The 15,288-nt window shown below is 35.9% G+C and overlaps 1 protein-coding gene across 1 annotated transcript; it reads right to left on the reverse strand.

The window, feature by feature from the left end:
- Positions 1–13,587: 13,587 nt before the first annotated feature.
- Positions 13,588–15,024, reverse strand: LOC149239806 (non-specific lipid-transfer protein 4.1-like). Its single transcript, XM_089367218.1, has 2 exons — positions 14,607–15,024; positions 13,588–13,912 (listed from the first exon to the last, which is right to left on the reverse strand). Exons 1-2 carry the CDS (start codon positions 14,954–14,956, stop codon positions 13,903–13,905), a joined length of 360 nt encoding a protein of 119 aa, XP_089223344.1. The 5' UTR covers positions 14,957–15,024; the 3' UTR covers positions 13,588–13,902.
- Between the last annotated feature and the right edge of the window lie 264 nt (positions 15,025–15,288).

Raw genomic sequence — 15,288 nt, forward strand, 5'->3', positions numbered from 1 at the left:
CACCTGAACATTGATGAAGCCCCCAGAAAGTCAAATCAATAAGCATCAGCCCATCCTTGCCTTCAAATCACCATCAAGGCATCCAAAGCACCAGGACAACAAGAAATCAGAAACCCATACTCATTTATTGCAGAAAACACTGCAGCAAGCCACCAAAGACAACATCATTTTTTCAGTTTTGATACATCGGCCCTGAGCACGGCCCGAGATATTTTTTGTATTTATTTCAAGATAGGATTAGGTTAAGTAGTCATTTTTTATGACCTAATTAGGTCAAGATGTAATAAAAGCAGTAGATAGAAAGTTTTGCCCTATATATACCTCCCTCTGTATAGTTTTAAGGGTTGGTTAATTGTGAATTTTCACTAGAGACTCGCTGTGTATACCGGAACTTTCTATAATCAAAGATTTCCTAAAGCTTGGAGAGTGAACTGTCTGTTGTAGATGAATGTTTTGAAGAGTTGAAGATGGAATTCTTGCGCTGCGGCCCGAAGCAATAAGTGCCTCTTATCTCCGTTTATGTGTTTGCCATTATCTAAATAGCAGAAAAAAGGAATAGCCTAGAATTAGTTTAAATACTCTCTATGCTCAATTTCTGCTGTTTCTTGATGTTTTCTTCTAAAAGAATTGGTTATGAACATTGAATTCCTTCCGGCTCATGTTTACCCCAATTCACCTGTGTTGGCCAATTATCTAGGGATTCTTAACTGCCCCTAGGTAGCGCCCTGTTGCCTCTTTGCTAATCTGTTGGAGAGATTCTTAATTGCCTCTCTTTCTTTAGCATTCATTCCATCCTTTGAACCTGAAGATTGCTTCGACCTCAGCTATCTCGCTCCATGTTCCCTCACTGTTATTAAGAAAATGCACCAGTAGTTCCCCTCCTCGACTCCATGCCCAATGGCTTGAAAGATTCAGACTATACTCTGCCTCTCTACCTGAAAGTGCCAGTTTTCCCACCAAAACTCAATCAAAACCCCTGTGCATCATATCTAGCCTAAAATCATCCCTTTCAACAAAGCTAAATCATAAAGAGAGAGCCCTCTCTGACTGCAGGTAGGCTAGGACCTGCAGTCCAAAGTTGGTTTGTGGTTACCTCGGCCGTATCCCTTTAGGAGTCAAAAGGGACAACCTGAGTGATAACATAATGGCAACTCAGCTGGGGAGTGAATCATGTGTTTATTATTGTAAATCCTCAATTTTGACCAGTTCGCCTCGTTTTCTGGAGAAAGTGTTCCTTTTCTTCAGGGATTTTCATGTTCAGCTCTGATCTGTGATGGTGGACAGAGATCAGGCACTTCAAGGTTGATTCATCCACCTGGCGACTCCACATCATCCCCATAATAAAGACTTCGCTGGGGAAATGAACCCGAAGGAATTATATAAGCAGATCAAGCCCTTGACTTGGACTATCATCCAAGAGATCATGTTCTTTCTCTTGCACCAGATTTTGTTGTGCATATTGTACTTTAAAAACGATTTTATGTCATATTTTTATGTTTTTCCTTTGGAAAAGGTTGTTGAAAAGCCTCCTTGCACATCAGAGCAGCAACTTTCAAATGCTGTTGAAGATCATCATACAGCCAAGGAGGAACCAAAAATAGAGCCCAGTCTTCTAGTTCTTGTACATACTCCCGTGCCTCGTAAAGTTCCTGAAAGATGTAAGCCGCTCATTTTGCCTCCTGTGCTTGCTCCTCTGCCGGCAAATCATCCTGAATATCTCCCTAGATTTGATGGAGAGAATGGTATTACTGCCCAGAAACATATCCAGGCTTTTGAAGATTATCTTAATATATTTGAAGTGGAAGATGAAGATGTCAGTCTTAGACTATTTGCCCTTTCTTTGCAAAGCGAAGCTAGGACTTGGTTTAAAGCATTGCCTGAGGCGAGCATCTCTAAGTTTCAGCAGTGTGCCAAGATTTTCCTTGATAGATGGATGATAAGAGTTAGTCTCTTCGTGCTCATCGAAGAATACAATCATTTAGAAAGGCATCCAGATGAATCTGTTCAGCAGTTTTCAGACAGATTCAATCAAGTTTATCAGTCCATGCCTTTAAATATAAGACCTCCCCTTGATCTAGCTCTATTGCAATATCCTAGAGCATTTGACACAGAGATGAAATTCTGTTTGAGAGAAAGATGCCCGTCCACTTTGAAACAGATGCAGGACATAGTCGTGGACGTGGAGGCAAATCTAAAAAGGAGGGAAGAACAGCGCAAAGCAGAGCAAGAAGAAAGATTCCATAGTGTGTTACAAAAGACAGAGGAAATGATGCAGCTAATCACAATGAAAGTGGAATGTTCAGAGCACCAGAACAGATCTGTTTCGCAACAGGAAAGTAGTGACATTCACGAACAAACCTGCCACAAAACAGATGACATATTCATCCAGCCATACATGATGTAGCAGTCTCCTGATATACTGCGTGAATATAATAGCTTCTCTTCTTTCAACTGTCTGCCCAAATATGATCTTATGATGATGATTATGAGCCAAGCGACCAAATCAGCCTTGCAGAGGAATCAGATCCTATTTTGGCAGGAAGCAGTGTTCAGGTTCAGCAACCTGAACCCAATGATCAGCATGCCCATCTCAGCTATGAAGAAAAGGAAGAAAATGCAGAGTGTGTTGATTTCAGTGAAGGAACTTTACCCTTTTGTTTTGAATCTTTTCAATTTATCAAGGATAACTATCATGCTGTATATGATCAAGTGTCATCGCGTGTTGCTATTGACCATCTGGAGGTTAATCAAGATATTGTTCCAAAGGTATTGCCTCTAGTTTTGCAGCCACAAAGAGCCATTGAATATCAGATTGAGGAGGACCCAGAAGCAACAGCATATGACCAAATGATCCAAGTGGATCCCCTGACTCTTTGTTTTCAGCCATCTGAATTGTTCAAAGAAGAAGAAGACCAGCAACCTGCACAGATTAGTCAAGTCCTATTCGAGCCAGATTGTAATAAATTACAAGCACCCCTGCAAGTTCTGAATGACCTATCCGCTGGCAGGCAGAATGGTGAACGAGATCAGTGCTCTTCTCCATTAACAGGTTGCAAGGCTCAGTATCGAGTTGTCGATGATCTCCCAACTCCAAGGCATGGTAGCGATCCTCAACCTTTGTACAGTTCTTTAATTCAGCCTAGAAATTGTATATATACATTGCAGGACAGTTTTGTACAGTATTTAAACACAGCAAAGGAGGTCAGTAGCTTCCTGATCTTCTCAAAGATTGACAAAGCCATAACAAATTGCAAAATCTCAGTTGGTCTCACTAGCAAGCACAAGCAGCAAAGCCCACTCATGTTATTATTGCTTAAGTGGCTGCATTGGCTATTTCACTTCACCTAACAGTAAAGTAAGTACCGGTTAGGGTAGGTAGGTAGGTAGGATCAATAAGGCAGCCAGCCAAGGGAAATTTGCAGAACACAGCAACAATTGAATACAAGGCAGTCTGACCTGCTGTTCTTGGCTTTTCACAAGGTAAAGCCATCCCCAAGTGGAGCCACTGTTAGCCTCCTGCTGCAGCAGGTTAATCATCTTTCATGATTCACATTTTTACATTTTTACATGCCAAATATGTCGTACTATGCATACTGCAATGCTCCATATTTGATACAGATGGCCAAAGAAGTGTCCATAAGAGTATGCTAGTCTAAGTGCCACTGCTGTGTTCCAATTTTGATAAGCAATCCATTTTTCGGTTTAAGGCAGTTTTTCAGTTGGAGGTCCTCAGGCTGGACTAACCTCTCCCGTCTTCTCATCACCCCAAAGTCACTTACTAACATCCCCCAAGAGGTCAAGATCTACTTGAGCCTCTCAGTTTCATCATTTCCATGACATGTGCCTTGGTGAACATCTCCTTCACTCAAGGACTGCTCACTTAGTGTTTGTGAGCCTTATTTTCCCCAAAATGGCCTAAGGTCTCATACCTTAGCGCCCTCTTTTCATCTCCATATTAACTATTAACTTTATTATATAACTCCCTATCAGTTTTCCCTTTCCCCTATTTAAAACATGTATATAAATCCCCTTATGTAAATATTCCCCCCTGGCAATATAGCCATATTATTCACTAAGTCAGGGAAATCACAGTCCATCTGGGATTGTTTTTAGCCCATCCGTGTCCAGGGATTACTCTGACATCTGGTCAGAATAATAACCTCTTCCCTAAACCAAAAACCCCTAAAAACCTTCAAAAAACCATTTTTTGCACCTTCTTCCCTTGTTCTGTGCATAATATATTAACCCCGCATGTCAAAAACCCATATTTCACTCATATCCCTAAGTCCGACTGTAAATACATTAATGCGCCCTTTATTAAACCCCATAACCCACTAAAACCTAAGTCTAAAACCCATCCGCCGCGCATATCAAATTTGGAATATTCCTGCGAATATTCCCACCCGCTAACCCGCCGATACCTCGCGATCGCCGCCAACCGTTGGATTGCCCGCCCCACAGATCAACAGTTGGCGAGCATCCCCATCCCCGACACGCCTGGGCTTTAGCGTCCGGGAGTTCGGCGGTTTTGCCGCCGTACTCCCGCCACGCGTCAGGCTCTGGGGTGTGGCAGAGCCCCTTCCCCCGAAACCACCATCCCCGAAAAGCGGTGCGCCACATACCGCTTACCGCCCTGCCTAGTGACGTCACCACCTACGTCACCCCTTGTCCAGTCACCCGATGAGTCACTAGCTTGCGTGGCCTCCTGCCACGTCACTGCCACGTGTCCCCGCCACCGTACCTGCCACGTCATCGTCCGTACGTGATGACATCATGCTGACGTCATCCCGCCACGTCGCCTTGCTGACGTCACCTGCCGTACAATGCTGACGTCATTAGCACTTTTTTGGGCGCAGAGGCACAAAAGTCGCACTTCGGAGCCCCGGAATCCAATTCTGAGGTAGTTTTGCGCAAATCGCTCATCGCAGGATTTTTTAGGCCGAAATGGAGAATCTTCAGGAAATCTTTAGGGAATTTTCACACCATGCAGCCCCAGGAAGCCCAAAAAGGCGCAAAAATGATCTGTTTTCTTCACAGAGCATACCAAAAGGATCAGAAGACAATTCCAGATGATACAGAGGCCGAACATCGGCCATTTACTGGTGATTAGACCGACAGCATATCAGATCAGCAGTCCAGATTTTGTCAGAGAGTATCAGTGGAAGAAAAGACGCCAGAGAGTATCAGTCAAGATTTTTTAGGGGCTTGAGGCACCTGAACATTGATGAAGCCCCCAGAAAGTCAAATCAATAAGCATCAGCCCATCCTTGCCTTCAAATCACCATCAAGGCATTCAAAGCACCAGGACAGCAAGAAAGCAGAAACCCATACTCATTTATTGCAGAAAACACTGCAGCAAGCCACCAAAGACAGCATCATTTATTCAGTTTTGATACATCGGCCCTGAGCACGGCCCGAGATATTTTTTGTATTTATTTCAAGATAGGATTAGGTTAAGTAGTCATTTTTTATGACCTAATTAGGTCAAGATGTAATAAAAGCAGTAGATAGAAAGTTTTTCCCTATATATACCTCCCTCTGTATAGTTTTAAGGGTTGGTTAATTGAGAATTTTCACTAGAGACTCGCTGTGTATACCTGAACTTTCTATAATCAAAGATTGCTTAAAGCTTGGAGAGCGAACTGTCTACTGTAGATGAATGTTTTGAAGAGTTGAAGATGGAATTCCTGTGGTGCGGCCCTAAGCAATAAGTGCCTCTTATCTCCGTTTATGTGTTTGCCATTATCTAAATAGCAGAAAAAAGGAATAGCCTAGAATTAGTTTAAATACTCTCTATGCTCAATTTCTGCTGTTTCTTGATGTTTTCTTTTAAAAGAATTGCTTATGAACATTGAATTCCTCCTGGCTCATGTTTACCCCAATTCACCTGTGTTGGCCAATTATCTAGGGATTCTTAACTGCCCCTAGGTAGCGCCCTGTTGCCTCTTTGCTAATCTGTTGGAGAGATTCTTAATTGCCTCTCTTTCTTTAGCATTCATTCCATCCTTTGAACCTGAAGATTGCTTCGACCTCAGCTATCTCGCTCCATGTTCCCTCACTGTTATTAAGAAAACGCACCAGCAGTTCCCCTCCTCGACTCCACGCCCAATGGCTTGAAATATTCAGACTATACTCTGCCTCTCTACCTGAAAGTGCCAGTTTTCCCACCAAAACTCAATCAAAACCCCTGTGCATCATATCTAGCCTAAAATCATCCCTTTCAACAAAGCTAAATCATAAAGAGAGAGCCCTCTCTGACTGCAGGTAGGCTAGGACCTGCAGTCCAAAGTTGGTTTGTGGTTACCTCGGCCGTATCCCTTTAGGAGTCAAAAGGGACAACTTGAGTGATAACAGAAGGAAATCTAAAATTCGTTATATTGAAATATAACGAATTTAGTGTCTAGCTTGACAGTAATCTTAAAATTATTAATTAGATAATAATAAGTATTTTCTGGATTACTATCTGACCACCACTACCTTTATGTAAACCAGGTTTCTATGGCTAGCAGCATCCTCCGAGCAATTGGGCTATGGCTAGCAGATCACACGCTGGATGAATTAATTGAAAATACTTCAGGTCCCGATATTACAGCAGAATCAAGCAGACTGGGGATATTGCACTTTATAGAAAAGAAGGATAAAGCTGATAGTGAAAGGATGATGTGGGGATTGTTACGCACATATAATCAGATCTTCATGGAAGCAAACGTATTGCTTTACTTTAAGAGGATTTCAAGTGTTATTTCTATGGGTGGTCCAAATCATGGATTTTTCCCAAATCTCCATAAGTTCTGGGAAATGATAGTAGGCAAGAAAATCTTCTCTTATCAGTTGAGTCTCAAAATTCCCCCAGAAGTCCACCCAGAGGCAAGAGCGTTATTAAAAACTCAAATGATTTTGTTAATAGAATGTGTGGGCTTCACGAGAAAGGAAGCTCTAGATATGATAGACAAAAACTGGCGCGAGGAGTTGAGGATGGAAATAAATTATCATTATGGACATTACTGGGAAACACCATGCTGTGTCCTACACCCTCGCAGGCTATCATTAGATATGCTTTGCAGAAATGGAAGAATCTGGGATGCAGCAGAAGAAAAGTGGTATTCTGGAGTTAGACAAATCTATCAGGAGGAAATATTGGGTGAAGCTACGAATAAAGCTCTAGATCCCACTCCCAAAGAATTAAAATTCTAGTATCCTCCTAGAGAATATGAACCAACAGGAATAGATGCAAATGGAGACTGGTTTAATGAGGATGCAGAAAGAAGTGCACAAGAATTATGGAAAATACTGGAATCTAAAAATGCGTGGCCTGGTTGGGATGAAGCAAGAAAATATTGTAACCTAGAAACACGAGATCTTAGTATAAAGATCCCACTGATTCCCAAAAAGTAAAGTTGGCTTCATCTACCGTGCGACTCCTGGCAAATTCTCCTCGCAATCCATCCATAGGTCTGTCAAGAAAGTCGAACAATGTGCATTCCAGGTGTGAGCTTACTCATCATAATATTGTTAAAAATAATAATTACTCCGCCATGGAGTGCAATCAATTTAGAGTTGAGTCGGTATGAGTTAAGTCAGGTTTAATATGAGTAGTTTGAGTTCACTCTATATTTGAAAAGTAGGTATGAGTTAAATCAAGTTCAATATTCTTTGTTTGAGTTTACTTTAGATTTGGAATGTAAGTGTGTCTATGTCAAGTTATGTCAAGTTATTTTGGACAAGTAGTTAGTCCAATAAAAGCACACATATTTTTTATATGGTTTATTGTAAGAATCAAGTTTGTGTGGTCAAAAGAGAAGAACAACAACTCTTATGTTTGTGTGTATAAATTTGATGATAAGGTAGTTGGTGTTTCAGTGTGGTGAAAGTGTTATATTATATTTTTCACAGTATAATTTTTTTTAATGAAATTGGTTTTTTTATTTAAAATTATTTTTGAATATTTAAATAAATTTAAAATATTAATTTATTATATAAAATTTATAATTAAAATTTATAATTCCACCCAATTAATTTTAAAAAAAAAATTGGAAAATATATATATTATTTAACACATATGTAATAAACCAAAAAAATAATTGGAAAGTTTAATAATTATTTATAAATAACAAAAATAGATAAACAATTTTGTTCTGTTTTCTTTTTCTTTTTTCTAATCAAAGAGCTATTATTAAATCATAAGATTACATCTAAAAGTACAACTTTTCAAAATTTTACAGGCTTCACTCTTACTAGATTTATTAGCGAGTAGATACAAACCCCAATAAAAAGAAAACTTCCAAAATATATAAAAAGCCAGAACCAGAGAGGCAAATGATACCAAAAAAACCTGCAAGATCAACATATATCCAACAACCATTGAAGAATTGATGACAGCAAGGTGGTCTAGTCCCAAGCTAGGATATGGTAGAGGTCCAAAGTCACAATGGAAATGTTTCTCCGGCTAGACCCGCCTTCAAACCGATCCACCTTCTCTTCAATACACCTTTGCCCCCTCATCAGGCTCACCAAGTGATCAGGCATCTACCATTGGTTGCACTGAAGATTGTTCATGAAACTTATGACAACATGTCGATTATCATGACGAGCGTAGTTGAGCTTGTCCAAAGTGATAATAATTTTCCATTGAACACTACCAATATTATTAGGTTAGGCGGGGCTAGTTATAGTTCCATATGGCTGAGCAAGAGTTGAGTCTATAGCCTCGCCCTATCTGTGATCTCCTCGCATATGCCCCCCACGTAGCCCCCTTTCACCCAACCATCTTCTTGCCTATCCTCATTGGCAGTGCATTGTCAACTAGGTTGCTTTCTCGTTGATGGTGACACTCCAATCAAACCCCCACCCAAAATCAAATTTAACAACCCCAAAACTCCAGAGCTTCTAGCATAAACAAGAAAACCACACACCAGTGAGTGAATCAACAATCATTTTTACTACAAAACACTACGTATACAAACCAAGAGGACCCCCACAATGGTTGGGTCAACTACCAATAAACACCACAGAAGCGTTGAAATGCTAGTGACCATAAAATGCACCTGAGGTCAACATGCAATTATAGCTATCTCCACAACTTCTTGCGTTTACCCACTAGGTCACAACGAGCTTAGGACCTCCAAACTAATACAAAGGGATGTTAACTGAGCTCAAACACTGCACCAATAAGTTCAGTACCATAACATCATACCTTATGGCTTCCTCTGCCCCCACCGAAATGGACATATAACGCATGCTACCAAGTGGCAAAAGGTTTTCCCAACCTGACAAGTGAGAAGCTAAATGCAATTCCCCTAGTCTAAGGCCCTCGACCCCCTAACAAAATAACAAACCCACCACATACTAGAGCTAACACAAAAGGTTTAAAATACAATGAACAACAACCAAAACCTATTGCCACCTTACAATAGCTTTGAAACCAATCCCTTTAGAAAAGAAGCAGACAGACTGAGGGAGAGAACCATACTTTCTTACCTCATTCCAAGCATGGAGCTTCCACGACTCATTTTGGAGCAATATCGGTGCACCCACTACATAAACTGGCTAGACAAGATTAATTGACTCTCTAGACAACTTCAAACAACCTCACCATATTCTAGGACCCTAATTAAGTTTCAGTTGAATCGATCGTCATCCTCTCCAACCTCACCGGACAAAACAAAAACACCCCTCAACAAACACTCCCAAGACGCACAGACAACTATCCCCAGAACACTTTTTTCGAAGTGAAAATGCATATCTATTTTCTTTTTAATAGATATGAATGTTTTCAATTTTTATTAATATAATTAATTTTCTTAATTTTTTTATATTTTTATTAAAAATACATTCCCAATTATATTCAAGATTTTTTTTTTTTTTCTATTTTTTATTTTTTTTTATTTTTGTAAATTTAAAATTAAAATTTAAAATATACGAATTCAATTTATGTAAAACTCATATTCAAATACAATAATGTAAAACTCTAATATAGCAATGTCAAATAATCTATCTAGAAAAATATTAGTTAATATAAAGTTAAAATTATATATATAATTGATTCATATTTTTTTATATTTCCATCTTGTAAAGAATTTTTTGCTACCATGAAAATATTTATTTAAAAAAATTATTTATCGCATTAAAAAAATATATAATAAATAGCAATATATAAAGTCAATATATAAAAACATTGATAACAATATAGAGGCTACTATTAATAGTTTCCCTTTATGCACAAGCCTCCCTTTATTAGATCAATTTTTCATAAATAAGAGTCTCACATTATAGGATCATTAGTCACATTGGAGACTATACAATAGGGTGGGTGTAGGTTAATCATGAATTTTTATAGTTAATGGAAATTTCAAAATATATTTCAAAAATTTTGAGTATTTAAATATCCCTTAATAAAATAAAGTTGAATTTTTTAATATTTAATAATAAAATTAATATATCAAACCATATAAAAATTTTATAGTTCAATTTTTAAAAAAATTATGTATTAATTTTCTTAAAATCAATAAATTTATTAAAAATTTCAAAATAAAATAATAATAAGTATCTAAAATGTTAATAAAATATGATAATATTTTAACAATGAAAATAGATATTTTATAAAATAAATGGAGCGGGCATTGTGAACCAAGATTTGTTTGGCTTCTATGTGGACATGCCATGGAGTGACACCTGGCCTTCCAACTTCCTTATTTGCGTGGATTGCTATTCTCTTTAGCTTTCACTTGTAGGACTCATGCCCCCATGCATGACAATGCCCTTTTAGCTATCAAAAATGAAAGAAGACGTGTCAAATGAAAATATAGGAGGGCCCACCCTTGTGGAAGCCTCTTATGTTGAGTCTTTGTTGTGGGCTATTTTATGCTTCAAAAATGCCTCTAGGAGCCCTATTTCCTGGACTAAAGGAGGCTTGTTTCTTTCAACTTGGGTGAGGGGAAAACAAAATTAAGGTACCTTAATTTTTTTCCCTTATCCACCATTTTTCGTGCCCTATGTAAGATGAATATATGGAAATACACTATGTTTTTTACCCAGCGGAAATGAGGCTTACACCAGTAATGGGGCTGAGTCTCCCATGGGTTCAACACTCATTAATGGTATCGCCCTCTTTTCAAACAAATGGACAAAGTAAAAATATTTTCCTATTTTCATAAAAAACATGGGGAAAATCAATTGTTTTATAGGTTAACAATTTTTGTGAGAGAATTGAAATGTGCAGATCACAAAACTAATATTACTAAAAAATAATCCAAAACATTTCACAATCTAATATATATATATATATGTTTAAATTAAAATTTTAAATAAAAAATATTAAAAATCATTATAATAAGATTAAAAAGTCACTAGTTCAAATTTTCTTGGGTTAAAATCCATCTATGATAAGAGTTGGTGTGACCCATACCAAGTGAAATTCCAAGATGATTTTGAAAGCTTAAATGCTTCTGGAGTGTGACTACTCAAACCATAAATTAAGCTTGTAGTCATTTCAAAACTCACTATTTTTTTAACAAGATAATATTAATACATTATTATTATGTATACTCTACATGTAAGATAAAATAAATAACATAATGAAATTCTAATGAAAATGTTAAATTTAACTAAATATATTTATCTGATCTTAATTTATATAATTAATTAGAAATTAAAAATACAATATATATCTTAAAAAATAATTTAATATTATATATTTTGTTTTTATTTTTTAATATATATCTTAATTCCATTAATTAAATCGTTTTTTCAATATTGTAAATTTAAAATAAAATAAACATTTTAATTTTTAAAATATTTAATTTATGAATTTATAATATAAAGGAAGTTGAACACTATCATAAAGCGTTGATGGTAAAGAGTTTTTTATTAAGATATTATGTAGTGAAAAGGTTACTAGTTTGAAATTTTGTGGATAAAAATCGAGTCATGCTAAGGGTTGGTGTGGCTCAGACTTGGTGCATCTTAGGGAATTTTAACAGCTTAAATACTCGTGAAGTGTGACTCAGACTTTGTAAATCCCCCAATAATCTTGACAGCTTAAATGCGGAATTGAGGCTTATGTGATCCATAGTAGTTGAAAGAATAACTTCGGCGTAAATCACATGTAGACAAAAAATTGTCAACGCGTTTGGAACCAACTTGTCCTGAAGATGAACCACACGTTGGTTCGAAACGCGTAGACAAATGTTTGTCTACATATGATTTACGACTAAGTTAATCTTTCAACTTAAATGCCCTTATATCTCTGTTACTCAAATTACAAATTAGACATCCCACTCATCTTAATACTCACATTACCTAGAAAAAAATAAAATTCAACACAAATAAACTTTTCTTTTTCTTTTAATTTGCCATATTCTTTATATTAACTTCACTTCACAGTGTATTACATTCTGTTGGTTACAAAATTATAATATTGACCATTATAATAATGATATTCGGATACGTCTATTTAAAGTTTATTTAAAAATAAAAATAACAGGGTAAGGTAACTTCATTACTCTTTAGTACATTCTCTCAGTTACAAAAATTATAATTATGACAATTATAATAACGTATTCGGATAAGTCTATTTAAAGTGTATTTAAATATAAAAATAACATGGTAAGGTGTTATGATGGAAATTTTTTTATATTTATTTGAGTTTTAATAAATTGTATTAAAATTTTAATATTATATAAGTGTATTAAATTTTAATGATAATAAAAAAGAGTAAGTTATTTATTGTATGTTTAAAAAATTGAGGTGAAATTTTGATTTGTATTAATTAAATTAGTTTTTGATTGTATATATGGATTCAGCATTCTGAAAAAATTTTAAGGTATTTTTATTGAGTGGGGTTATTTATCAAACTTGTGATTTTAATGAATTCTTGTCGGATTTTAGAGAAATCAGACCAGAAAAATCCACTTCCGATAAAATTTTCTACGAAATTATATATTTTTGTTATTTAAAATGTGTTTTTGAATGCATAAATAAATTTAATATCTTAAAAAAATCCTGAAACACTTGAAATCTACAAATAGCAAAACTAATATTACTCAAAAAATTCCAAAATATTTCACAATCTCTATATATATAATTCAAAATTTTATTTTATTTTATAAAATTTATTTATATTAAATTTTTAATAATGAAATTAAAAATAATTACAATATATTTTCATATAATTTTAAATGTAATAGGAAAAATAAAATATTTAAATCTAATTAAAATCATATTAAATTTTTAAATAATTTTTAGTAAACTTTAAAAAAATCAACAAATATCTATTTTATTTTATGATATTTATTTTATTTCAGTTAAAATATTATTAAAATTTTAGTTATATCAATTTTTAATAAAAAAATAAACCACAATGATAATCAATATTTAAGTGTCAATATTTGAAGTATAAACCACAATCATAATCATAGCAATATTCATAGAGTATTTGGAGTATAAAGGAGGTGATTGTAACAAGCACAATCTCAATTATATGACAAGAGATGAAATGGTACTGTTTTCATCATGAGAAATGCACATCCTTAAATAAATCATGTACAGTGAAAAGTAATGGACTACAAGCTAAAACACAGTAAGGTGCACTTGTCCATACAAATGCTTTTATATATTTTTGAAAAGTGTAAAATATCACAAAGAAAGATGGGGTCCATCAAACAGAATCCAATCCCAATCCCTGGTCAAGTTGGATTAATCACTACAAGGGGATGGAACTCTGGACATGAATGAGCCATGTGCAGATATGTCTATATTCATATTCATCAGTGAACCCAAACATCGACACAACCTAAACCTGTACTGTTATCATACTGTCTTAATTATAACACTATTCCATTTATTTATAGAATTTTATTTCTTTGTCTGCAGTCCTGTGACTCCTGTCCTCCTCCTATGCTTGACTCAGCGGATCCTGTTATCAAAACCACAGATAATTTTCAGGTGAAGATATGAAGATATGAATCATGATATGAAAATGAGAAAGCAAATATTTATTCTTGTTTTTATTTAGATGGTAGATTTCGTGAATATTTTCAAATCTAGATTCAAGAATATTCTAGAAATATGTGAAATATGTAATTTATTGAAAAAATATTCTTATTTCAATAACAGATTTCATGAATATTTACAAACCTAAATTCAAGAATTTTCTAGAAATATGCAATCCAATGAACAGTAATGAATGACAGTAACAAACAGTTGTAAATTCAAGAATTTTCTAGAAATATGCAATCCAATGAACAGTAATGAATGACAGTAACAAACAGTAAAGATGTTTTCTGTTAAATTCACAATATTCCAGAAATATACAATCTCCCAAATCTAGAGTCAAGAATATTTTATTGAGCCGAGCATTTTTATGTCAATTGCAATTTTTTTGAAATATCTCCAAATCTAAATTCAAGAATATTTTAGAAATATACAATCCAATGAATAATAAAAATATTGTTCATTAAATTCAACAATATTTTAAAAATATACCATTAAGATCAATAAAAATATTGTTCATTAAATTCAACAATATTTTAAAAATATACCATTAACATCAATAATATTCCAGAAATATACAAGTAAATAAAAGATGATGGAAGAGGAAGAATCAATACGCGTTACAGTTCGTGGAAGCGCTGATAGGAAAGCCAACATTTACACCGCAGAGGCCGGGTATCTTGCCCGCCTTGTCAGAATTGTATTTGTAAGAAGCAGCAGCAGATTTAATGCACTTGCACGCGGCTTGCCTGTCTGGAGTAGTCTGGGCAGCGGCGTTGAGAGCCTTAACGCCATTGCAGCACCCCGCCGTGGGGCTAGCGGCGCTCCCCGTAACATAGGAAAGACAGGGGACCAGATCAGAGATCACCGTGGAGCAGGAGATGGCAGCTTCTGCACTCATGCGCATTGCTGCCGCCTGCAGTGCCAACGCGAACACCAGAACTTTCCATATTGTGCTCGTCCTCATCGTCGCCAGGCCTCTCTGCTCAACTCTGCAACACTAACTATCAAAGGAATTGGGACAGTGCAGTTCCAGGGCGCAGGGTAGAGAATATATATAGAGATTTGGTACATGAAAATGGGGATTAGTGGGCTACGTAACATCATGTGGCGCACTCCCCAGGGAATCGGCCACGTGAAGCTGTGATGCAGGGAAAAATAGAAAAAGAGGGGAGAATCTTTCCTTTTTTTGCGATTGGACGCAATAAAACTTGATATACAGAGATGGTGGAGGCCTTTTCCGAATACCATGAAATAATTGGAATGAACTGTACATTGAACATTGAATTTTCCGAATAC

This window comes from Pinus tabuliformis, chromosome 8, assembly GCF_031772625.1.
Source record: "Pinus tabuliformis cultivar Carrire ecotype Pingquan chromosome 8, CPIR1, whole genome shotgun sequence".
NCBI classification, from domain to species: Eukaryota; Viridiplantae; Streptophyta; class Pinopsida; order Pinales; family Pinaceae; genus Pinus; species Pinus tabuliformis.